The 24309-nt window shown below is 45.2% G+C and overlaps 1 protein-coding gene across 1 annotated transcript; it reads left to right on the plus strand.

Annotated features, from left to right (window-relative positions):
- Positions 1-18757: 18757 nt before the first annotated feature.
- Positions 18758-22342, plus strand: SPMIP9 (sperm microtubule inner protein 9). Its single transcript, XM_068965989.1, has 3 exons — positions 18758-18784; positions 19519-19611; positions 21920-22342. The coding sequence occupies exons 1-3, from the start codon at positions 18758-18760 to the stop codon at positions 22340-22342; spliced, it is 543 nt and encodes a 180-aa protein (XP_068822090.1).
- The last annotated feature ends 1967 nt before the right edge of the window (positions 22343-24309 follow it).

Here is a 24309-nt window from a genome sequence, read left to right on the forward strand (position 1 = left end):
TTCAGTTTCTGGCTCAGAGAAAATGCTTACAGATGTCTGCTGTGGTTCCTGTGAGGCAGGAGACAGAAGAACCACGTGCAGAAGAAGCAGCCGGGCATTTTCCCCTTACCACTGTGAGCTCCAGAGTCTTTTGAGCTGGGCCTTACCAGTTGTTCTAGGTGGAACCAATAAAATTCACTAAGTGGTATGTAAAATATAAACGTCCTTTGTTAGTATAGACACTGCCATGTGCCATCAGCAGTCTTGGAAATATGCCTCATGGTTGGCTTTCTCAGCTGCAGGGCAGAGCAGTGCCCTGGGCCAGCACAGAGCTGGCACAGACAGCAGCTGGCAGAACCCAGTAACTGAAATGAATTCAATAGCAGTGTCAGAGGCCATGAAGCAGAGTGGCAGAGTCAACCGAAGTCTGACCCTCAGTGTCTCAATTCTTTAACTTTGCAACTTAGGGCAAGTTACCCTTTTTTGTCCATTTGTGTGACCCACGAGGAAGGACAAAAGGAAGTGAGCCTTGCAGGGTGTTTTGTAAAATGTCTGGCTCGTCATAATAAATGATGTTAAGTGGCATGAATTAAGAATTGGTTGCTGAGACTTCTGTGGTGGTCCAGTGGTCAAGAGTCCATCTGCCAGTGCAGGGGACATGGGTTCAATCCCTGGTCCAGGATCTAAGATCCCTCATGCACAAAGCAGCCAAGAAAAAAAGAAGAAAGAAAGAAAGAAAAACAACAACAACAAACGAGTAATAAGTGCAGGTCAAACCAGTGAAATCTTAATAAACTCCATGGATTATATCCATGTCAATTTCCTGGTACGACAGCATAATTCAGTTACACAAGATGTTAACAGTGGGGGCAACTCGAGAACACTCTGTACTTGTAACTTCCTGTGAATCTGCAATCATTTCAAATAAAAGTTTTTTAAAGAAGTTCATGGTCTTTGTGTTGAAGAGGAAGAGTGGATGTCAATGGTAATGTCATCCACAGAGACTTGATGGCGGTTGGGTGGAGTAGTGATAGTGGAGGTGTGAAGCTTGGAGGGAAAGGAGAAAAATTTTGAGGCTGTGATGGAGTGGATGTAGAGGTGGAGGAAAGGGAGGGAAAGAGTCAAGAATAACCCCCCAGGTCTTAGTCCTTAGTAACTGGATGGATGGTGGTGTCACCAATTACTGAAATGGTAGAGAAGGGAAGAAGACCAGGCTTGTGTGGGCAACACAACGTTTCCTTTTGTTGACTGTGGAAAAAAGTTCACATTAAGAAAATTGGTTGGGGCTTCCCTGATGGCTCAGTGTAAAGAATCTGCCTGCCAATGCTGAAGACACAGGTTCAATCCCTGATTTGGGGAGATTCCACATGCTGCGGAGCAACTAAGCCTGTGCACCACAACTACTGAGTCTGTGCTCTAGAGCCTGGGAGCTGCAACTACCGAGCTCACGTTCTGCAACTACTTAAGCCCATGTGCCCTAGAGCCTTGTACTCTCAGCAAGAGAAGCCACTGTAATGAGACGCCTGTGCACCGCAACTAGAGAGTAGCCCGCATGCCTCGAAATTAGAGAAAAGTCTGTGCAGGAAGGAAGACCCAGGACAGCCAAAAATAAATAAATAAGTAAAAAGGAAAATACTTAAAATGTACATGAAAGTGTTAGTCACTTAGTCATGTCTGACTCTTTGTGACTCCATGGACTATAACCTACCAGGCTCCTTGGTCCATGGGATTCTCCAGGCAAGAATACTGGAGTGGGTTGCCATTTCCTTCTCCAGGGGATCTTCCCAACCCAGGGATCGAACCCGGGTCTCCCATACAGCAGGCAGATTCTTTATCTGAGCCACCAGGGAAGCCCTAAAATGTACATAATGTAATGGATTATTCTAACCTATGTAAGTAATCTCTACCCAGATTAAGAATGGAACCCTGCAAATCACTCACTCCGTCAGCATCCTTCCTGATCACAAATATCCCTCCCCACAGAGGTAACTGACATCCTGATTTCTAGTGTGTTGCCTCCTCGGTTTTCTTTCCGTGTATCCCTCCAAATATGCATCGGCCAAGTTCAGTTTGAGATGCCATGAGATGTTCAAGTAAATGTCTGAATTCAAAGAGCTCTAAACTTCTAACACCTTGAGCCTTGGAATATGGTCACATCTTCATATCCTTTAAGGCTTTTATTTCCTTTTTGAGGCTGGAAGGAGGAGAGCCATTCATGACAACATCACGCAAGCTTGGATATTATAAATACTTGAGGAAGACGGTAAGAACTTCAGGTCTTGCTGCCTGCTATTTCCTTTACTACTTGTGAAGTCTTAAATGTCGAGTTAATGGGACTTCCCTGGTGGTCCAGTGGCTAAGACTGCACTGCCAGTGCAGAGGGCCCGGGTTTGATCCCTAGTCAGAGAACTACATCCCACATGCCACAACCAAGACCTAATGCAGCCAGATAAATAAGAGGTTTTTTTTTAAGTCAAGTTCATTTCCGCACATATTTCCATAAAATAGCTTTGTGGGCAGTGCCCTGGCAGTCCAGCGGTTAGGACTCTTCACTGCTGTCACCCAGGGTTCAATCCCTGGTCAGGGAACGAAGATCCCAGAAGCTGCACAGCACAGCCAAAACAAAAACAAAAACCTTCTAATGTAATTCAAAAGATCAGTGGGAGCATAGAACATTTGTTTCTGCAAAAGCACATGTTCTTTTGGTTCTCAGGACCAGGAGATGTGAATAACTAAAATGCTCTTTCTATCCTGATGGCCCTGGGATGGGAGCCTCCTGTCCAGTTCTGGCAGCACTGGTCTCATTGAAATGACAAGACCCATCCATGTGGCCAGATGAAGGGCTCTGTAGGTAAGTCCTTTTCACTGATATTGACATTAATAACCATAAAGATAGGATTGTTGGGTTGGTGGTGTCACGAAGTCCAGGTCCCCTGGTGTTAACTCAGAGGGCACTGATTGGGCCAGAGAGTCAAGGCAGGGCCAATCTGGCTGCAGAACAGGGTGAGTGGGGGGTCGGAGTGGGGGGGAATCTGACCTGCAGTTCTACGGCAGCTCCTTCAAAAGTTCCTTCAGACATTGGCCTAGGTCAACCATACTCTGAGGTGAGACCCTAATCTCAACGCTACAGGGTATCTTTATTCCTCAAAGGGCTCTGATCCTCTCGGCACAGCCACTGACAGCATCAGTTCTGACTGGGTTCCTCCAAGCACACTGCTTCTTGGAAGCTCTTCTGTGTTGGTAATCCTTCATCAGTGTTACTTGTGTTTATGTCTCAGACCCCACAGGCTTGAACCCCCATAATAATACCAGAGTCCCCCCATAAATGGATCCCAATCATCGAATGATCTATTACTATGGTCATAAATCACTACCTATGTACACAAATATTTTCTGAAGCACGAATGTCTTATGTACATATTTCTATGTGTCCACACACAGGATGCTAGACAAACCTAAGACATCGCTGTTTTGCGTCCATTTTGTGAGTTCTGAGTAATCTACTCAGTGGTCGAATGTCTAAGGCTCCATGCTCTGTGGCCTGGGTTCAATTCCTGGTCTGGGAACTAGATCCCAATGTCACAACTAAGACCTGGTGCAACCAAAGTAATTAATTAATTAAAAATTTTTTAAGATACAGAGCTGTTCCATCACCACAAGATCTTCCTTATGCTATACTTCATAGTGTTACCCAGTCTTCTTCCCCTGACCCCCGGCATCCACCCTATGTGGGTGCCTGTTAAGCTGCTTCAGTCATGTCTGACTCTGCAGAGTCCTAACGCTATGGACTGTAGCCCTCCATGCTCCTTTGTCCATAGGATTCTCCAGGCAAGCATACTGGAAGTCCACCCTATAATTGTCTATAAACTCCTTGTCTATCATGTTGTCATTTTGAGACTGTTGTATGAATGGGATCGTGCGGTTTGTGACCCTTCAAGACAGGCTTCTCTTTTTTATGCATCATTATGCCCTTGGGATCCATCTGAGTCACTGCATGTATCCACAGCTGTTCTTTTTGTATTCCAAGTGGTATTCAATGGTATGGCTGTCATCTTCAGAAACAGAACTTATCATTTCCAGGCAGAAGAGGAGCTTTCCCATTGCACTGAAACCAAAATCTACATACCTGGCTGACACATCTCTGCCTGCCTGCTGCCCTTCCCCTCCCCCTGACACACCATCCTTCTGCCCCTCCTGAAACCCACCCAGCCTGTTTCTCCGTGCTTCTCCCCTGGGCTGACCTCTCCCACCTCGCCTTGTCCTCCAAGTCCCTGCTGAAGTGTCAGGTCCTCAGAGAGGCCTTGCCTGCACCTTCCTGGGTAAATGTTGCCCTCCTTCCCTGTTTTACTGCTTATTTCCTCCTTTGCGCTAATTCTTTCTGGTAACAATTTTCTTTCTTTGATTACTTGTATAGTGTGTGTTGCCCACCCCCTGGCAGTGACCAGTGTGTTATTCAGTGGCTCAGTCATGTCTGACTCTTTGCCACCCCATGAACCGCAGCATGCCAGGCTTCCCAGTCCTTCACCATCTCCCAGAGTCTGCCAGAACTCATGTCCATAGAGTTGGTGATGTCATTCAACCATCTTATCCTCTGTCACCCTCTTCTCCTCCTGCCCTCCATCTTTCCCAGCTTCAGGGTCTTTTCCAATGAGGCAGCTCTCCATATCAGATGGCTAAACATGCCTTGAGAACCCTATGAACAGTATGAAAAGACCAGTGGGTAACAGATGCTAACAAAGGAATGAGTTGAATAAAGCAGTTCAGTGGTCTCCAAAAGAGAATGCTGATGATCAATAAGGTACATGTGTGTGGCTGGCCTTATTCTAGAAGGGTTCAGGTATTTGCAAAAATACAGACAACACAACAAGATACAAAATAAGGAAGGAAAAAAAAAGAATAGGAGACAGTGAAGCCAGGGTGGAAACGCCCATGGTCTGTGGATGGGAGTCAGAGCTGGCTGGACTCCTGGAAGTGGTGTTACAGGTGTGAGAAGAAAAGAGCAGCTTCTTCTTATCTCCAGATGAGGTGTTAAGGCACCATGTCCAACAGAGGCAGACAGATTCACCAGCAAGGTGTGAGGGTTATGAAGAAAATAAAAGTTAAACATGGTTACAGGATCTGCAGTACCCTTGAAATTTAAAATAAGTCTGGTTTGGGATAAGCAGCAAAGTCCCACTATATAGCAACAGGGACCTGTATTCAATATTTTATGATAAACCATAATGGAAAGGAATGTGAAAAAGAACATATGCAGATACGTGTATAACTAAGTCACTTTGTTGTACAGCAGAAATTAGCACATAAATCGATGATACTTCAATAAACTAAATTTAAACAAATAAAACAAGTCGAGTTTGTTATTCCTGATTCAGAGAATTGAGGGGAAATTTTACCATAGATCCTAACGTTTTTAGTTTGAGAATAGTTTTTTTTTTTTTTTAAGACATAGTATAGTCCAACCCTAGAAGTATAATAGGCAATAAAATGATGAGAGCTTTGGAACTTTCCCTGGTGGTCTGGTGACTGAGAATGCACCTTCTGATGCAGAGGATGCAGGTTTGATCCCTCATTGGGGAACTAAGATGCCACATGCCAGGGGGCAACTAAGCCCATGTTCCACGACTAAGACCAGACACACCAGATAAATAAATAATTTTTTTTTTAATGATGAGAGGTTCTTGTCTTCTAGAAGTCTGTGTCACGGGGAAACAGGTCCCAGGTACCAGTGATGTCTCTCTCTCTCTCTCCCTTTCTCCTCACTAGGTCCTGTTGCTCCTACCTCTTTCCTGGCCCCTGAAAAATTAAGTTAGCTGCCCGGAGTGACACAGCTGGTTAGTGGCAAGCTGGGTCAAGAAAACAAGTGTTTGGATAGTTGGTCCACTTTCTTTCCACAACATTCGCCCTCTCATCAAGTGTTGAAGCTATTATAGTCTCAGCTTTGGCTGGCCCTAGGCCCTGTGTAGATGCCACAGCTTTTCTTTGTCGGTTCAGTTCAGCTCAAATGAAAACCAAAGACAGCCTCAGATAAGGGGGCTGATTCAACAAAAACCAGCTTACCTGCTGAGAGGTGTGCTTGTGTGTGTGTATGTGAGTGTGTGAAGGGCAGAGCCCTAGCCATTCCCACACCTCACCTGCCAACCTAGGGCTCAGCTCCTCCAGGAAGCCGTTGTCACCCTCGGCGTCCCCTTCACACACTGATTCTGAGTTCTGAGCCCTCCTCTGTGTCTCCATAAGACAGTGAAGTGAAGTGTTAGTCGCTCAGTCATGTCTGATGGAAACTATAGTGTTTTCCAGAGGAGGAGAGAGCCTTGAGTTCACAGTGGGAGGTGTGCAGTGTTGGTGTTTAAGGTTTAGAAGGTGAGAGAGATGGTAGATGGGACATTGAAGCTGACATAGAGGAGAGGAGAACATCCCTGGGATGGAGGAGGTGATGCAAGGCTGAGAGTGGGCTGTGGGATGGACCTGGTAGGGATCTGGGATCATGCCTGACTTGGAAGGACTGGGATGGAGAGGAAAACCTGTGCTCGAGTCTGATGGAAGTCAGGAACTGGGTAGATGTCTGGGGCATGTCGGGGCTTTGAGAGGCAGAGCCAGGTGTTGCTGCCTCCCTGAGCAGGGACCATCTACAAAAGCAGACGAGGAATGCTTCAGACACACTGTCCTGGCGCTGGAAAGGGGCCTTCCCTGCCTGGGACATTCTGGTATGTGAGGCCTGGAAGAGTGAAAAGTCGTCACTGAAGGTTTGGCACCTGTGTCCACAATACTTTACAAATAGACATAAACAGGGAGGAAATCTCAGAACTAAGGATAATTATTTCAAGTTTTTAAATCTTTCTTTTTCATAAATTCTTATCTATATCTCTGAGCTGTTCAATAAATGTTTGCTAAGTATCAATAAATGGCATATTGGACTTCCCTGGCAGGCCAGTGGTTAAGACTCCTCACTTCCACTGCAGGGGTCATGGGTTCGATCGCTGGTTGGTGAACTAAGATCCCACAAGCCATGAAGTGCAGCCACACACCCACTCACACCCACCCACCCACACACACACACAGTGTAAATGGCATGTGCCTATACAATATGTCTTGAAATTTTCTGATTTCTCTTCCTAACATTTTTTTTGGTGTTAGCTTCCATCTCATATTTGCTGGAATATACACAGAAGCACCTACTTAAATCAAGCTTCATTTGTTTCTTAAAGACTTTTTTTTAATGTGGACCATTTTTAAAGTCTTTATTGAATTTGTTACAATATTCCTTCTGTTTTATGTTTTGGCTTTTTGACCCTGAAGCATGTGGGATCTTAGCACCTGGAGCAGGGATGGAATCTGCACCCCACTGCATTGAAAGGTGAAGTCTTTATCACTGGACTGCCAGAGAAGTCCCAAGTTGCATTTTTTGACTTCTAGTTATTCTCTACCGCAGGATAATGGAGACATAAGGTCACTTGACTGTCTGCAAATGCTTCACACAAAGATATGATCAATCATCATGGGTTGCTGAAAGACTTGCCTATGGACAAAATATCACCAAAGTCTGTCTAGGTTGTCCTCAAGCTTCAGGGCACAAAAGAATCTTCTTGAGAACTTGTCTAACATGCTGACTCCCATGCCTGACTCCAGCTTCTCCCATCACAATCTGATTTGGAAGATAGGGAATGGGATTTTGAGACTGTTTTTTAGCAGTTACTTGTGGAGGTCCAAGGACCACACTTAAAGATCCACCAACTTACCTTGAAAGTGTTTGTGCTCAAAAAAGTCAGTCTTTTTTCCCAACCTCTTGTGGCCAGGTTTGTGGGATGAGGTATGAGGGGGTCTGACCTCAAGGTGACTGCCCAATCTGTCAACGGGGTTCCTCGGGAAGATGCTGCTCTCGGCACTTCATTCCAACGTGATGGCATAAAGGCAGATCCTCTCACAGATTACGGTGCCTGTGCCAGGTCAGGTAGGGAGGGGATGGGAGTGTGACTTACTGATCACCTTGCCCTTTCAACATCTAATCGCCCGACCCACCACTGACCCCAGACCCACGGCCCAAAAAGCACTGGAAAGAATTTGGGGAAGGCAACAGAGGTTCACAGAGACAAAATAAGAGCTGCTAATATGCTGGAGTAACTGTTAGGCAAAGTAAGATCTTTTAGGGATAATAGTGTTCTAATTCTTTGAGGCATAGAATCTTTACCACTTCTTTCTTCATCATCAACCATCACAATAATCACTAGTTACTGAGCAGTCAGGGGAGACAGTTTAGATTTACTATGGAAAAGATATCCCGAGAGGTGTAATTCTCCATTTCACCTCCAGGACTTTAGGCAAAGGATTTTATCCAACCATCTCTAAGGATATCACAATTATTCTTTAATATCTTAACAGAAATAGTATCTTCTTCTCAGGGACATGAACGTCCTCTCATTTCAGTTCGTCTGAAGGTCTGTTGTATTTCCTTTAAAGGTGTGCTAATATTTCAGTGTGGATTTATCTATGTTTATTTAATCAGCTCCTGCCAGTGTAGATATCATTTGTTGCAAGTTTTTGCTGTTTCAAGCAATTCCATAATGAACCATGCTATGCCTGTCTTGGTACATGTGAGTGATAACTGATGTCAGACCAACATCCAGGAGTGTAATTGCTAGGTCAAAGGGTACAGCCTTCTAATCTTTAGGCAGGTAGCTCTAACTGCCTTTGAAAAAGCTATGGTTGTTTATACTCATGATTATCGTGTATGAAAAAGTGCCTGTTGCCTCATGCCAGTACCGGACACATTATACTTATTAATAAAACTTCCTTTTGGCACTCATAAGTAGAACATTTCATATTTATTTGCATTCCTTTGATTAGAAATGATACATTTATTGTTCATTTGTGTATTTTTATTCTGAGAAATGCCTATCCTGTGCTAAACACAAGAAAAAGATTGTTTAATATGACACAGTTTAATTTTTATAATATTCAGTTTTTAGAAGAGTAAGCTTCATTATTGGGAAAAATGTATGATATTAGGGGCACTCAATACTTCATTCTTCACCCATATTCCATAACTTGAGCCTTGTTTTAATACAAAGAAGCCAAGAATCTGGATGAATTTTTTAAAATGCTTTGGAGCACTGCTGAAATAACAATAAGATGAATTAAGAATTGCAGTCTAAGCTCTTTCTGCCAGTCACCATGCTAGACATGACTGCATGTTCTGCTGTTGAATTTTCTTTAATAAAAAAGTGAAAGTAGCTCATTCATGTCCAACTCTTTGCGACCCCATGGATTTTATACAGTCCATGGAATTCTCCAGGCCAGAATATTGGAGTGGGTAACCATTCCCTTCCCCAGGGGATCTTCCCAACCCAGGGATTGAACCCAGGTCTTCTGCATTCCAGGCCGATTCTTTACTAGCTGAGCCACCAGGGAAGCCCTATATATATATTTGGCTGGGTCAGGTCTTGCTTGCTGCACACAGGCTCTCTAGTTGCAGCTCATGGGCTTAGTTGTCCCAGGGCATGTGGGATCTTGGTTTCCCGATCAGGGATTGAACCCTTGTTGGAAGGTGGATTCTTCACCACTGGACCAAAGTCCCTGTTGAATCTTCTTAACAATTTGTTGATGTCAATATGATCCTCACTTTAATGAAGAATTCTTTCTCTTTTCTGTAAAGGAGATTGTGTGTGTGCTCAGTCCCTCAATCGTGTCTGACTTTTTGCGAGCCTGTGGACTGTAGCCCACCAGGTTTCTCTGTCCATGGGATTTCCCAGGCAAGAATACTGAAGAGGGTTGCCATTTCCTTCTCCAGGGGATCTTCCCAACCCAGGAATCAAACCAGAGTCTCCTGCATTGGCAGGTAGATTCTTTATCACTGAGCCACCTGGGATTAGGGGAACACAAAGATGATTATAGTGACTTTTTCTCAGGCCCCAGTCATGGCATAGCCTGACCAAGATCCCATTTCTGACTGGGAGAGGCAATCTGGGAAACAGCTTGGGTATTGAAACACTGGAATTTCCAATGACTTGTCAGTGACTTCCACCCAGCAACTGTCAGGAACCTGCCTGGAACTGAACAGCTGGGTTTTTGTCCAGTGAGAGAAGACACACAAGGGAGAGTTGTTAGAATGGGGTGTCAGGAAGTACTGATCATAGGATTTGGGCTTGTGTTAGGGTTTTGAGGGAGAGTTCGAGGAAGCAGGGCTTTGGTCTGTATCGGACAATGTTGGGAAGCAGGTGTAACTCTATGATTGGGTATCACAATAATTTTTGTCTATCAGGAAGGAGGGTTAAGATGAGAAGCAGGAGTGGCTCATTAGCCAGAATGAAGCTGTTTGGTCATTTTTGTGTGTTGCGCAGAGTTCCTCCTTTGTCTGGGTTCAGACATAAGTACAGAGTAGTCTTGTTTCTGCCTTGATCTGCTGTAGTGCCAGGGGTCTTGTCGAATGTGTGTGTTATGTGAATCCTCACATTTAGCAGGAGGATACCACAGCCCAGCCATGGTGCCAGTCTCTAGATTAGGAACCACTTTTCACTTTCTCAGGCAATTTCAGAACACTGAAAGGAAGAGCATCCCCTGGAGTACAGCATACAGGTTGCCCTCTTCTAGAACCTTGTCCATTGTCTCTCCAGGTGTGTGGAGGCCCTCAGATGGAGAATGTGGACTCTGGCCCAAGGCAGCCGGGGCTGCAATCCTGATTCTGCCACTTACTAGGCACAAGGGACCCTAAGCAAGTCACTTAACCTCTCTGTGCCTCATTTTCCTCATTTACAAAATGGAGAGAGGGATGAAAAAGGCTTTGTGTAGGGACTTCCTTGCTGGTCCAGTGGCTAAGACTCTGCACTCTCAATGCAGTGGAGGCCTGGGCTGGGGAACTAGATCCCACAAGCCTCATCTAAGACCCTGCACAATCAAAAAGAAGAAGAATCTGTGTTATAGGGTCACGATGATGCTGTCAGGACAGCGACCAGCACAGGGTACACGCTCTGTTGTTTGTGACCAGCATCTCCTACTGTCCAGCCAATTCTCCAGTGCCTGGCTGACGGTGGAGGCTCCAGCTGTTGTCATTTCTCTGGCTGTGTCCCCTTTCCTGTCTGTGCTGCACACTCATCCACACTGACCTCTTTAAAATGTCCCTGTCATCATGTTACTATTGAGTGGTATCTACCACACTCATTCTCCTGCAAATGAGTACATTCCATTTGCAGTATGTGTAGGGCATCGTGCTGAGCGGAACCAACACAGCACTTTATTCCTTTCTCCTGCCAGCAAGGCATTTTCAACCCCCATCTGACCACTTGAGAACATAAGTAACTTATCCAAGGACACACTCTTGTTAAGTGGTAGTGCATGCGTGCATGCTCAGTCATGTCCAACTCTTTGTGACCCCATGGACTGTGGCCTGCCAGGCTCCTCTGTCCATGGGATTTCCCAGGCAAGAATACTGCAGTGGGTTGCCATTTCCTTCTCTGGGTCTTCTTGACCTGGAGATCGAACCCACATCTCCTGCATTGGCAGGCAGATTCTTTACCACTGAGCCACCTGGGAAGCCAGGTAAGTGATAGAGCTGGGTTCAAGTGCAAAGTCATCTGACCTCAAACTCTTTCCTCTTCACACTCAGCCTCTTGTCTGAAAGTCCACACTCCTTAGCATTGAAGGCCTTCACTGTTCTACCGCAGCCTACCCTTCCAGCTTGACCTTGAAAAATTCCCGAGACAATCAAAGAGTGTCATGGAAGACCCAGCATTTACAGGTCTAGTCTGGGAGGCTCAGAGGGTGTGGAGAGGCAAAAGGCAGTTCAGATCTTTTGAGGAAGTAAAAAATGCATACCTAATGGAAATAGCATCTATAAAGTGACAGATGTCTGCTGGAGTGTCTTAAATGTTCAGAGAAAAGGGATGTGGGTGAGCAGGGGTGGACAGGAAATGGAACCTTCAGAGAAGGGCCAGGTTCTGGCAAAAGAAAGCTCTTCATTTAAGACTTGGTTTCACCACCATGACTCTGCTAGGGCTCCGGGCCCCACTCTATACCACATGGTCCTGCCTCCACACTTCCACCTGTACTGGTTCATTCTTCCTCCATTCCCCCCCCCCCCCCCCCCCCACTCACCAGGTTATAAAGTGCTAGATGGCAGGAATCTGGTGTTTGTTTTCTTTTTTGGTTGCCCCATGTAGCATGTGGCATCTCAGTTCCCTGACCACTCAAAGTCTGTATGTGCGTGCTCAGTCATGTCCAACTCTTTTGTGACCCATGGACTGTGGCCCGCCAGGCTCCTCTGTCCATGGGATTCTCCAGGCAAGAATACTGGAGTCGGTTGCCATGCCCTTCTCCAGGGGATCTTCCAGACCCAGGGATCAAACCCACATCTCTTGTGTCTCCTGCCTTAGCAGGCAGATTCTTTGCCACTGCACCACCTGGGAAGTCCATTACCATTGGAAATACAGAGTCTTAACCACTGAACCATCAAGGAAGTCCCATGTTTTCCATTTTTTATCATCACTCCAACAACACACCCTTCCTTCTACTACTACTACTACACACACATACACACACACACAGCAGCAGCAGCAGCATCTAACATGTCTCGCTTGCCTAAGGTGGTTATACGTGTCTGTTGAACAAATGAAGCCAAATGCCCCACATTCTTGTCCCAATTTAACAATTTCCCCAGCTCTTTTGGCATCATTTCTGGAGTACGCTACACATCCACCAGTGTACCAATCGCAGCCGGTCGATTGACTGCCCTTGTACAAGATCCTGGAAGGTTCTGGGTCTCAGCTTCCTCCTGAACAAAGGCTGGGGGTGGCCCAGCCAGGATTTCCTTCCAGAGGAGTGTAGGAATCCTAAGAATCACCGGGAAAGCTTGCAAAAAGGTAGATTCCCTGGTTGGCTCCCTCTCCCAGAGATTCTGACACTGAAGGTGGCAGCAGAAATCTGGGTTTTAATACGCATCCCAGGCGACTCTGTAGCAGTCACCGCGCTGCCCTTGAAGAAATCCATAGCTTGGCGACCCAGGAATTTCCCAGGAATCTGGCATGGAAGGGGCTAGCAGACTGTGTTGGGAGCTGGCGAAAGCATCCGTGTGGGGACAGACCTCGCTGAGGCACAAACACAGCTTAATTTTCAGAGCCGTCCACTTCAAAGCTAATGACCCGGTGATGAGCGCACAGGGAAAATTCTAGAAGAGCGGGGCGGTGGGACCGTCCCGCAGCCCCTCCCCCTCCCGAAGATACTTCCGCTGCTGCTGAACTCCACGGATCGACTTTTGTTTGTTTGTTTGCTCTTGGCGTGAAGGGGTTTCTATTTCTACTGAGGGCCTTCCCGGCTCAGATACCCAGTTTGGGAAAAGCAGCGTTTGCTAAACCCTCCGAGACTCCGGGCTCCCGGAGGGGGATCAATATCCCCACTGCTCTGGGAGGAGGCCTTTGTAGTGTCGACTCGCTGTTTGTGCTTCAGGCTCTGGGGGGAAGGTTTGCTCCTAATTAAAGGCGTAAATGCTTTAATCCCCGGCCTGAGGGCTTCCCAGAGCGCATTAGGCGAATTAGGAAGGAAATGGATTGTAATCCCTTTAATATAAGCCTGGAGGAACTCAAGGGCTTCCAGAAGAATTTCCTCCTGTGATTTAACAACATTAGCAAGCTGAATTTGCATAGACAGAAACTGCGGGCCCCGGTTTTCCTTCAGAGAAAGCCAATAGGAATTTCTCTCAGTTGAATGAAGGTTGCAATAATTAAGCTCCTACAGCATATCAGATCAGGTGCCAAGGCATTGTGCGCGTTTTTCTCCTTTGTTTGCCTAGTCGCTCCGCCCTTTCAGACTCTTTGCAACCTTAAGGACTGTATCCCGCCAATCTCCTCTGTCCGTGGGACTTTTTGGGCAAGAACATTGGAGTAGACTGCAGTTTTCTTTTGCGGATCCTCCCCACCCAGGAATGGAACCTCTTGTCTCCTTTGTCTCATGCATTGCAGGTGGATTCTTTACCGGCTGAGCCACTGGGAAAGCCTTTTTCGCCTTCAGCCTTCCCTTCCAATCTATGAATATGTATTTTGTCAATAAGGAAATAAAGATGATTTGCAGCAACAGGGAGGGACCTAGAGACGATCACACTAAGTGAAGTAAGTTTGGACAGAGAAAGACAAATATCATAGAATATCACTTACGTGTGGAATCCTAAAAAAAAAAAATAGGTACAAATGAACTTTACAAAATAGAATTGGACTTACAGAGAAGGAGAAAAACAAACTCATGGTTTCCAAAAGGGAAGGGGAGGAGGGATAAATTGGGAATTTGGAATTAATAGATACACACTACTATATATAAAATAAACAGCAAGGACTTACTATCTAGCTCAGGGAACTATAGTAATATCTTCTAATAACCTAAAGTGGAAAAGAATTGGAAAGGAGTGTGTGTGTGTATGTGTGTGTGTGTGTGTGTGTATAACTGAATCACTTTGCTGTACACCTGAAACAGTATAAATCAACTGCACTTCAATGTAAAAAAAGAAAAGAAATAAAGATGCAGAGGTTAATCTCCTCCCAGAGGCAGGAGGGGAGGATTTTTTGAGAGCCTTTGCTGTGTCCTGTGCTTTGTTATACACTGTTTATTGAATCTTGTCCACACACTATCCTTTGGTGTGTGCTTTTTAAACAACATTTACTTCACCTTAACTGTGCTTTCAGAAATACACTTGTGTTGGTGTATTATGAAATTTAGTTTATCTTAGCCCACACAATTTGAAGCTAGCACTTGTATGTGATTTAGGCTTAAAAATAACAACCAGGATTTGCTTTCTGGTTTCTTTTTCATACCTAATGAGTGTGGAAAAGATGCCCCCAGCCCCCCTGCCCTGCCACACACACATGCTGTTGAAGGAGAAAGCAAGAACCATGAGAAATTTACCTGTGTTGTGTATTTCAGAAAAATAACGTGTATTGTACTATAACTGTTGTTTTTAATCAGACCCAATCTGGCCCTGTGCATGTGTGCATGCTCAGTCATGTCTGACTCTGCAACCCCATGGACTGTCAAAACAGTGAAGGGCAGGGAAGCCTTGCATGCTGCAGTCCATGGGGTCTCAAAGAGTCAGACACGACTTTAGCGGCTGAAAAACAATCACCACACTGTACAAACTTAACAGTTGGCACCATATGATATTTTGCATGGTCCATCACAAGCTTTTCAAAAATCCCTGACTATTTGAAGTCTGGTTGGAGGAAGTCTGAAGCATAACACAGTGTTTCCACTCTCAGTGAAGAAATAGGGACCCTGAGGTATGCTGTCTCAGAGAGATCCTCTTCCCCAAGAGCTGGGAATGGTACTCACCAGCCCACCTTGGATCACTATCATCTCCCTGAATGGCAGCCTAGAGCTAGAATTTTCTGGGGACAACAACACCCATTTAGAGCTGGACTAGGATCAGCACCACTTAAACTACATGATTCCTGAGAGGGAGAGAAACAGCTCTCTACAGGGAAGCTGGAATGAAACATGGGACAGTCACAGACGCACATCTCCCTGTCTCGGTTTCATGCCCTCACCCACTCTTTTCCTTGGCTTTTCCTTGTTCCTGTCTTACAAGCTTTGCATTCCTGACCCCCGTGCTAGGAAGCCCTTTTCTCCAGGTCTTTCCCCACTGAATTATTGAGAAAGCCTTTTCTCCTTTAGTTTTCCCATCCAATCTATGAATATATGTTTTATGAATAAGGAACTAAAGGTGATTTGCTGGCAACAGGGAGGGATCTAGAGATGATCATACTAGGTGAAGTAAGTTTGGAACGGGAAAGAAAATATATGCTATCACTTACATGTGGGATCCTAAAAGAAAAATAGATACAAATGGACTTGACAAACAGAAATAGACTCACAGATACAGAAAACAAATTCATGGTTACCAAAAGGAAGGGGAGGAGGGATAGATTGGGAATTTGGTATTAATAGATACACGCGGCTATATATAAAATATATAAACAACAGGGACCTACTGTATATATGGAACTATATAGTTGCATGGCTGGTTCTTTCTGTGCTTAGATTACTGCTTTAACATCTCTCTCCTTTTTGGATAACCTCCATCCCAATCTGAAGTGCCTCAGTCATTCTGCCATCTTGCTTCTTTAAAAAAAAAAAAATTATTTATTTGGCTATGCTGGGTCTTAGTTGTGGCATGTGGGATCTAGTTCCCTGACCAGGGATCAAACCCAGGCTCCTTGCATTGGTAGCACAGAGTCTTAGCCACTGGACCACCAAGCAAGCTTCCCTCATCTTGCTTCTTTGCTGGATTTAATGGAGGCTGAATCACTTAGTACTTGGTTTACTCTGTGTCTTGTTCACAGCAGAATGTAAGTCCTATGCAAGCAGAAATTTCCATCTATTTTGTTCACTGATGAATCTGCAAGGTTCAGAACAGTGCCCAACACCAAATAAGTCCTCAGTAAATATTGGCTGGGTCAATGAAAGGAGTCTATGGTGTTTCTAGAGAGAAACCAAGGAAAGCTTTGTGGAAGAGGTGGCCCTTAGAGTGGAATTTGTGTGTGTAAGAGTAAATATATTAACATTTATGCAAATGGTATATATATGTAAAGTTTATCATTTGAATCATTTTAAGTTCACAGTATGGTGGCATTAGATACTTTCACAATGTTGCACGATCATCAACACTCTCCATTTCCAGAACTCTTTCCTCTTTCCAAACTGAAACTTGATACCCATTCCTTCCAGCTCCCTGGCAGCCACCGTTCTACTTTCTATATCTACGAATTTGACCACCCAGGTATTTTATATAAATGGAATCATGCAATATTTGTCCTTTAAGGTCTAGCTTATTTCACCTAGCATGTTTTCAAGGTTCTTACATGTAACATGTGCCAGAATTCCCTTCCTTTTGAAGGCTGAATAATATTCCATCGTGTGTATACATCACAGTCTGTTTATGCATTCATCCACTGATAGACTATTGTGTTATTTCCATCCTTTGGCTATTGTGAATAATGCTGCCAGAAACACAGATGTATAAATATCTGTTTGAGTCCCTGCTTTCAGTTCTTTTCGGTACATATTCAGAGGTGGAATCGCAAGATCAAACAGCAAATCTATCGGAGAAGGAAATGGCAACCCACTCTAGTATTCTTGCCTGGAGGATCCCATGGACAGAGGAGCCTGGTGGGCTACAGTCCATAGGGTTACAAAGACTCAGACATGACTGAAGCAACTTAGCACGAATGCACACACGCACGGCAAATCTATGCTTAATTTTCTCAGAAACCGTCAAACACTTATCCACTTATCCACAGTGGCCGCATCATTTTACATTCCTTCCAGCAATGCACAAGTTTCTCCCCATTCTCGTCTACACTTACTATTTTTTGTTTTGGATTATAACCATCCAAATAATTGTGAAGGAGAGTGGAATTTTGACAGACAGAGGAGGGATAAGCCAGGCTTTCAGGCAACAGATGCTTGGGAGGGCTGTGGTATGAGGTGGATTCAGTCACACAAAGTCTAATGTCATAATCCCCATGAAATTCTTTTTAACCTGCAAATAGTCCGATTCAGTAGAGCGTTGGAAAGCCTTGCGTCCTGGGTACCTTTCAATGCTGCCAGGGTTCCTGTTGGCTCAGGTGTGCTGGAATACCATCAGCTCTCCGTGAGACAGGGTGGGCCAGGGATAAGGGGATGGGCACACAGGAGGTTGGCCAGTCACCCCATCACAATGCCCAGGGACTGTGACCAAAATAACCAACACTGAATGGGTCAGGGTTCATGTCACAGAGTGCTGTGGTGAGGGACACAGCAGCAAGACTGTCCAGGTGGCAGGGACACTTGGAACTGGCAGGGCTGAAACATCATTATCCTCTTGGCAGAAGGAAGGGTGGGTGCTCTTTGCATTGAAGTTGGCCCCCTGTCTGGGAAAGGAGCTGTCTATGCACAAAAAGGAAGGGACATGGGGGCTATTTAAGGTCTGTCAACCACCACGGACCCTGAATGGAATGGCGCTCAGGGCAGGATGCCATGGGAATGAAATGGAGGAGCCATCCAGAACCTAGAGAGCCAAGCACATGAGATGGTGTGGGCTCAGAGAGCTCCCCCAAGCCCAGGCAGAAAGGCCTCCCCACTAAGATATCAGGATTGGGGGGTGATTGGACCCATCCAAGGCTGTTGTCCACCAAGAATGCAGAGCCTCAAAACCTTCACCCTGGATCCCTTCAGTCTGCACTAGAAACATAGTTTGTCTTTCTGCATCAGGATGCCTCTAAGTTCCAGGCCTGACCATTGCTTTCTCACGGTTGTTCAGAACCCTGGCTCCCAGGGACCCTGTGAACTGGAGTCATCCCGGCTCTGGGAGCACATTCTGTTTGCATGAGTGCTAAGTCGCTTCATTCGTGTCCGACTCTTTGCGACCCCGTGGGATTCTCTGTCCATGAGATTCTCCAGGCAAGAATACTGGAGGGGGTCGAAATGGGCCAGGGTGGAAACGACTTAGCAGAACTTTGCAAATGCTATAAACTGGGCTTTATTTGCCTCCCCCGCCCAAAAGGAGATTGCAAAACATTTACTAGCACATCACTTGCTATCAGATTCACCTCTGCCTGAGGGGTAAATCTGATGTTCTCAACAACCGATTCCCTCTGAGTCCTGCTGTAGCCCCTTTGCCCCAGGACCCCTGTCCACCAACCCATTTATCGCTGCTGCCATCACCAATGCCTGGCGATTGAGTAATGTGATTGGTTGGTGGAGCTTTAGACTATTTTCCCTGCCTGTGGCAGAAATGGGGCTAACCAGCTTGTCTGTGTCTAGGTCGTCTGCTATGTCAGGTGTGGTGTTCCCTGGACAGGTGAGTGTTGTGGGCTTCTGACCGCTGTGACCGCCTCAAGATTGGCAGCGTTGACAAACAGCCCCAGGGAGGGCCAGGCTCCTTGAAGCTCCCTCTGGTTACCATCCCTGCATGGCGTTCTTTTTTTTTTTTTTTTAATAAGCAGAAGAAAGTTAAGAGTTTACAATTTTCTGGAGATTCCTTTACTTGCTTAGTGTACATTTATTGGTCACCCTTGGTGTGTCGGGCAGTGCATTGGGCTTTAAGGTTGACGAGATGCCTAAGATTAAATCCTAACAGTATCCTTCACTAAGTCAGTGATAGCACACCATGATAACTGCTGTAGTGAGGGATGTAAAATGTGCCGTAGAAACAGAGGAACGAGAGTTTAATTGTTGGAAGGTAGAGAGAGATGGGAGGGAGAAATTTGGGGGGAAGGGATTTAATATGGGTTTTGGAGGATGTGTAGGAGTTTGCCAGCAGGTGAAGAATACAGCTCGTTTTCAGCTGGAGATAAGAATATGTGCCAGCCACCTGGGAAGAGTCAAAAGCAGTGAGGCTGGGGTGATGGGCATAGAGCTGGGCCAAGGGGGTTGAGGTGGTAGAATCAAGTAGAAACCAGATCATGAAGAGCTCCAAATTCCAGGCTCAAAAGTTAACCTTTGTCCTACAAAAAATGGGAGGTCATTGAAAGCCTCTAAGTGGAAGAACGACAGGATGAAATCTCTTGTTTAGTGTTCTCCCTTAACCTTTAGGCCCCTGTGGATTTGGACATATACCAAAGCTCCTACATGATCGACTACAAACCTTATGGGAAGCACAAATACGCCCGGGTCACATCAGAAGAGGTAAGAAGTCACTCAGTCCTGCCTCCCATTCAATGGCCCACTGAAATCCTCTTTATCCATTTTTATTGTGAGTGTGGACATTGAAGGCACTTACTGAGAACAATGTCTGAAGCCAGGAGATCTAAAGAGGTATTCTGTGTGTATGTGTGTGTACTGTTTTATTTATTTTTTTTGGCCATGCCTCAGGGCATGCAGGATCTTCCCTGACCAGGAATGGAACCAGTGCCCCCTGCAGTGGGAGGGCGGAGTCTTAGCTGCTGGATCACCTGGGAAGTTCATGTGTATTGTTTTCAAATATACACCGAGTATGTCACTCATACAACACCTAGTAAATAATAAACATTTACAGTTTAAATAATGTTCATAAACTCCAATGTACCTATTATCCGCCAGCTTAAAACACAACACATTCGAGCCCTGCGTGCCCCTCCCTGTTCCCACCCCTCCCCCGACTTCCGGAGGTAATCATTCTTCTGAGTTTCCGGTTAAGCATTCCCTTATATGTGTGCGTGTTTTAAATAGTTTTACCTTTTATGTATATATCTCTTTAAATGGGAAGCTTGGCATGCTGCAGTTCATGGGGTCTGGAAGAGTCAGACACAGCTTGGTGACTAAACAACAACAATCTCTTTAAATAAATTATTTAGGGTTGCTTTTTTTGAACTTCATTATATAATTGGATCATATTATTTGTCCTCTTCTCTGACTTCTATTGTTTTGCTGAACATTATGGCATGTTAAGCATTTTCTGCTGTATAATATTATAGTGCATGAAGATGCCATGACACATTTGTCCCCTCTCCTGTCAGTGGACTTTGGGGTTATTTACTTTTTTGTGACTCCTCCCACCCACAAATACTGCAATGAAGATGAGGCAAGGCCTCTTGTGCAGGAGTTCACCCCTCCCAGGAGTGGAATTGCTGGTTGGAGGTGACATCACTGTTCCAAAGTGGATATATCAGTTTACTTTCCCACCAGGACAGTCAGGTAGCTCTGCAATCTTGTCATTCCTTGGTAGTGTCAGACTTTTTCATTTTTGCCGACTTCAGTTCAGTCGTTCAGTCGTGTCCGACTCTTTGCGATCCCATGGACTGCAGCATGCCAGTCTTCCCTGTTCATCACCAACTCCTGGAGTTTGCTCAAACTCATGTCCATCAAGTCAGTGATGCTGGGCTTGAAATAATATTTTCTTGTCTTCATAATTTTCATTTCAGTGATTTCAAGCTTTCATTTGTTCATGGCTATTTATTTTTCTGCTTATGTCATTTGTCCATTTTTCTATTGAGTTGCTTGTCTTTTTCGTATTAATTCATATGGGTTCTGGACATCTTACATGTGTCAGTTATATAAGTGGCAAAATCCCAGTCTGTGACTTGTCATTTCACTCTTTCACCGAATAGAAACTCTTATTTGAATATAGGTAGATGTATCAGTCTTTTCCTTTATCATTTGCTCTTTTCATTGCTGTTTAGTTGCTAAGTCATGTCCAACTCTTTTGAGACTCCATGGACTGTAGCACAACAGGCTCCTCCGTCCATGGGATTCTCCAGGCAAGAATACTGAAGTGGATTGCCATTTCCTTCTCCGGGGGATCTTCTTGACCCAGGGATCAAAACTGTGACTCCTACATTATAGGCAGATTCTTTACCACTGAGCCACCTGGGAAGCCCTTGCTTTTTTTAAGTCTTGTTTAAGACATCTTTTCCTATCTTGAGGTAACCCCACTAAAATTAATAAGAAGATCTATACAAACTAAGGTGGAACAGTTTCTGAGATTAAATTATTTAGGAGAAGCAAAGTGCAGACTGGAATAATAATATGTATCACTTGTGTAGAGATGGAAGGCATCTGGATATATACGTATAAGTTTACATGTACATAAAATATTTCCAGTAAGACACAGAATCCTCTGATAACAGTGGTTGTCCCTGGAGAGGGGACCTGAGAAAGAAGGAAGGTAGGAAATAGACTTACTTTTCACTATAAACCCTTTTGTACTATTTCAGTACGTCCTTCTGTTGTATATATTGCCATTCAAAAACTAATCTCTAGAAAATAAAGAAAAGTATACCCTGTCTCATTTAGTTATTTTTAATTTTAATTTTCTTTTTTTGGCCGCCTTGCGTTATGTGGGATCTTAGCTTTCCAACCAGGGATTGAACCCATGCCCCCTATAGTGAAATCATGGTGTCTTAACCACTGGACTGCCAGGGAAGTCCCAAGTGTGCTCTGTCTTGGAGACTACCTAGGAAGAAGCTTCGCTATTGCCTCTCTCAGCCCCCTTTTTGTGTATGATTTATTTCCACAGCAAGCAAAGCTGGACACCCAACTCCGGGACAAAGAGTTCTACAGGCTCACCCACAGCCCCAACCCCAAGCTAGAAGATGGATACCCTGCCTTCAAAAGACCCCACATGACCGCCAAGGACCTGGGGCAACCTGGCTTCTTCCCACCAGAGAACCATGTGGCCCCAGTGGAGGATGAATGTAGGTTCACCAGCATCTGTCCATCCGTGTACCCAGCTTCCCATTCTCTGTACCTGGCCCACGATGACCCAAACCGGATTCGACAGAGTGCCGACTTCCCCTGTCTTCTGGAGCCTGAGCGCCAGCCTGCCCCAGACGTGGGCAAAGGCTACTTTCTACTGCCCGGCTGTGCCTGTCCTTTTCACTGTGCAGCCAAGGTTCCCATATTGAACCAATGGGGGCCCTTGATGCCATTTTACCAGTAGGTAGGCTGAGAACACCTTCCAAGGGCCCTGTGGAAATTCCTCCCTCTTACAAGGGAATCCCCTGAAGTATGGATCAGAAAACTAAATAAAACTCTGGAAAGACAATCCAGTGGCACCAAGACTCTGTTTGTTTGACTTGGCCTGCCTGGTTTGACTTGACTCCCTGGCCTGCCCCGGGGCACAGCATCCCCACCACAGAAGGAAGATGGAAGGGAGGGAAGAAGGGAAACTGGTATGTGTGAAGGGTGGAATATGTGTGTTTCAGTATAAGTAAGAACCCTGCTGTAAGGAGTCTTACAAAAGGGGAAATAATCATGTTTCCCGTAGTCACTGAATGTTGGGTATGATTGTAAACCTTAAAATGCTGTTGGATAACTTTTTATCTCAATGCTCTTAATTCATTCTGCACTCCCACCCTTGTAGCAATCAACAGTAACCATTCAGAGGGCTTCATTTCCTAGGTTTCTTCTTGCTCAGTGGAACACAAATGCAAGAGTCAGTTAGGAAACAGGCTAAGGTGCTGTAACAAAGAGAACCAAAGTACAAAGTCTTGAATAATGTACTAGTTTGCCTCTCATCTAACAGTTTAGAGGTAAGCAGGTGAGAGAAGAGGAAAGGGCATTCTTTGTAGCAGTTTCTAGCTCTGAGTCCCAGGTGACTGCTGTGGAGTCCATTGTGTCCCCCATCCAAATTCATATGTTGAAATCCTAACCTTTAACGTGACTGTATTTGGAAACAGGGCCTTTCAGTTCAGTTCAGTCACTCAGTTGTGTCTGACTCTTTGTGACCCCGTGGACTTAGGGGGTAATTCAGGTTAAATGAGGTCAAAAGGGTGAACGCTTAATCTGAAAACACTGGTGGTCTTTAAAAAGAAAAAGAAAAAAGTAAACACACAGACACACAAAAAGAGAGCGCTACACACACACACACACACACACACACACACACACACACACACACACCCCAAAGAAAGGATATGGGAAGACACACACACACACACACACATTCCAGAGAAAGGCTATGTGAAGATGTAGCAAAACGTTAGCCTGGGAGCCATAAGGAGGTCTTACCCGCCAGATCTTAATCTTAGATCCTCCAGCCTCCAGAACTGGAAGAAAGTAAATTTCTGACTGTTGTACTTTGTTATGGCAGCTGAACAGACTCATACAGCGGCTGATTTTGGTGACTGATAACTTTCAGTTAGCAGAGAAGTTAGAAACAGGGCTTCCCTGGTGGCTCAGTGATAAAGACTCCACCTACCAATGCGGGAGACATGGGTTTGATCCCTGGTCCAGGAAGACCCCAGTGCCACAGAGTGGCTAAGCCTGTGTGCCACAACCACTGAGCCTGTGCTCTAGAGCCCAGGAACCACACTGCTGAGCCCACGTGCCGCAACTGCGGAAGTCCGCATGCCCTGGAGTGGCTCTCCACAGCAAGAGAAGCCACCACAATGAGCAGCCCTTGCACCACATCAAAAAGTAGCCGCTGCTCGCCACAACTGGAGCAAAGTCCTCATAGCAATAAAGACCGAGCAAAGCCAAAAATAAATAAATAAAATAAGTGCACACTTAAAAAAAATGTAAGTAAGAATCCCAGGGGGATTCGGGCAATGTCCCTTTTAGGGTCATTAGAAATGACCCTCTTCACTTCCAGTCTTATCCTCTTGGCCAGAGCTCAGCCACATGGTCCCACCCAACTGCAAGAAAGGCTGGGAAACATAATCTTTGTCCCAGGTGGCCATGCACCCAGCTAAAAGTGAGAAATTAATGTAGAAGGAAAGGTCGGACTTTGGTAGATAATTATCCATTTTTGCCATGGCACATGAGAAGGCTTCCCCTTTATAGGATTACACTAAACACTGGTGTTTCTGTATAGAATCTTGTTAAAATGCAGATTCCAGTTCAGTAGGTCAAGGATGGGGACAAGGGACTTCCCTGGCAATCCAGTTGTTAGGACTTCTCCTTCCA

The sequence above is a fragment of the Capricornis sumatraensis genome, chromosome 1 (genome assembly GCF_032405125.1).
Source record: "Capricornis sumatraensis isolate serow.1 chromosome 1, serow.2, whole genome shotgun sequence".
Classification (NCBI taxonomy): Eukaryota; Metazoa; Chordata; class Mammalia; order Artiodactyla; family Bovidae; genus Capricornis; species Capricornis sumatraensis.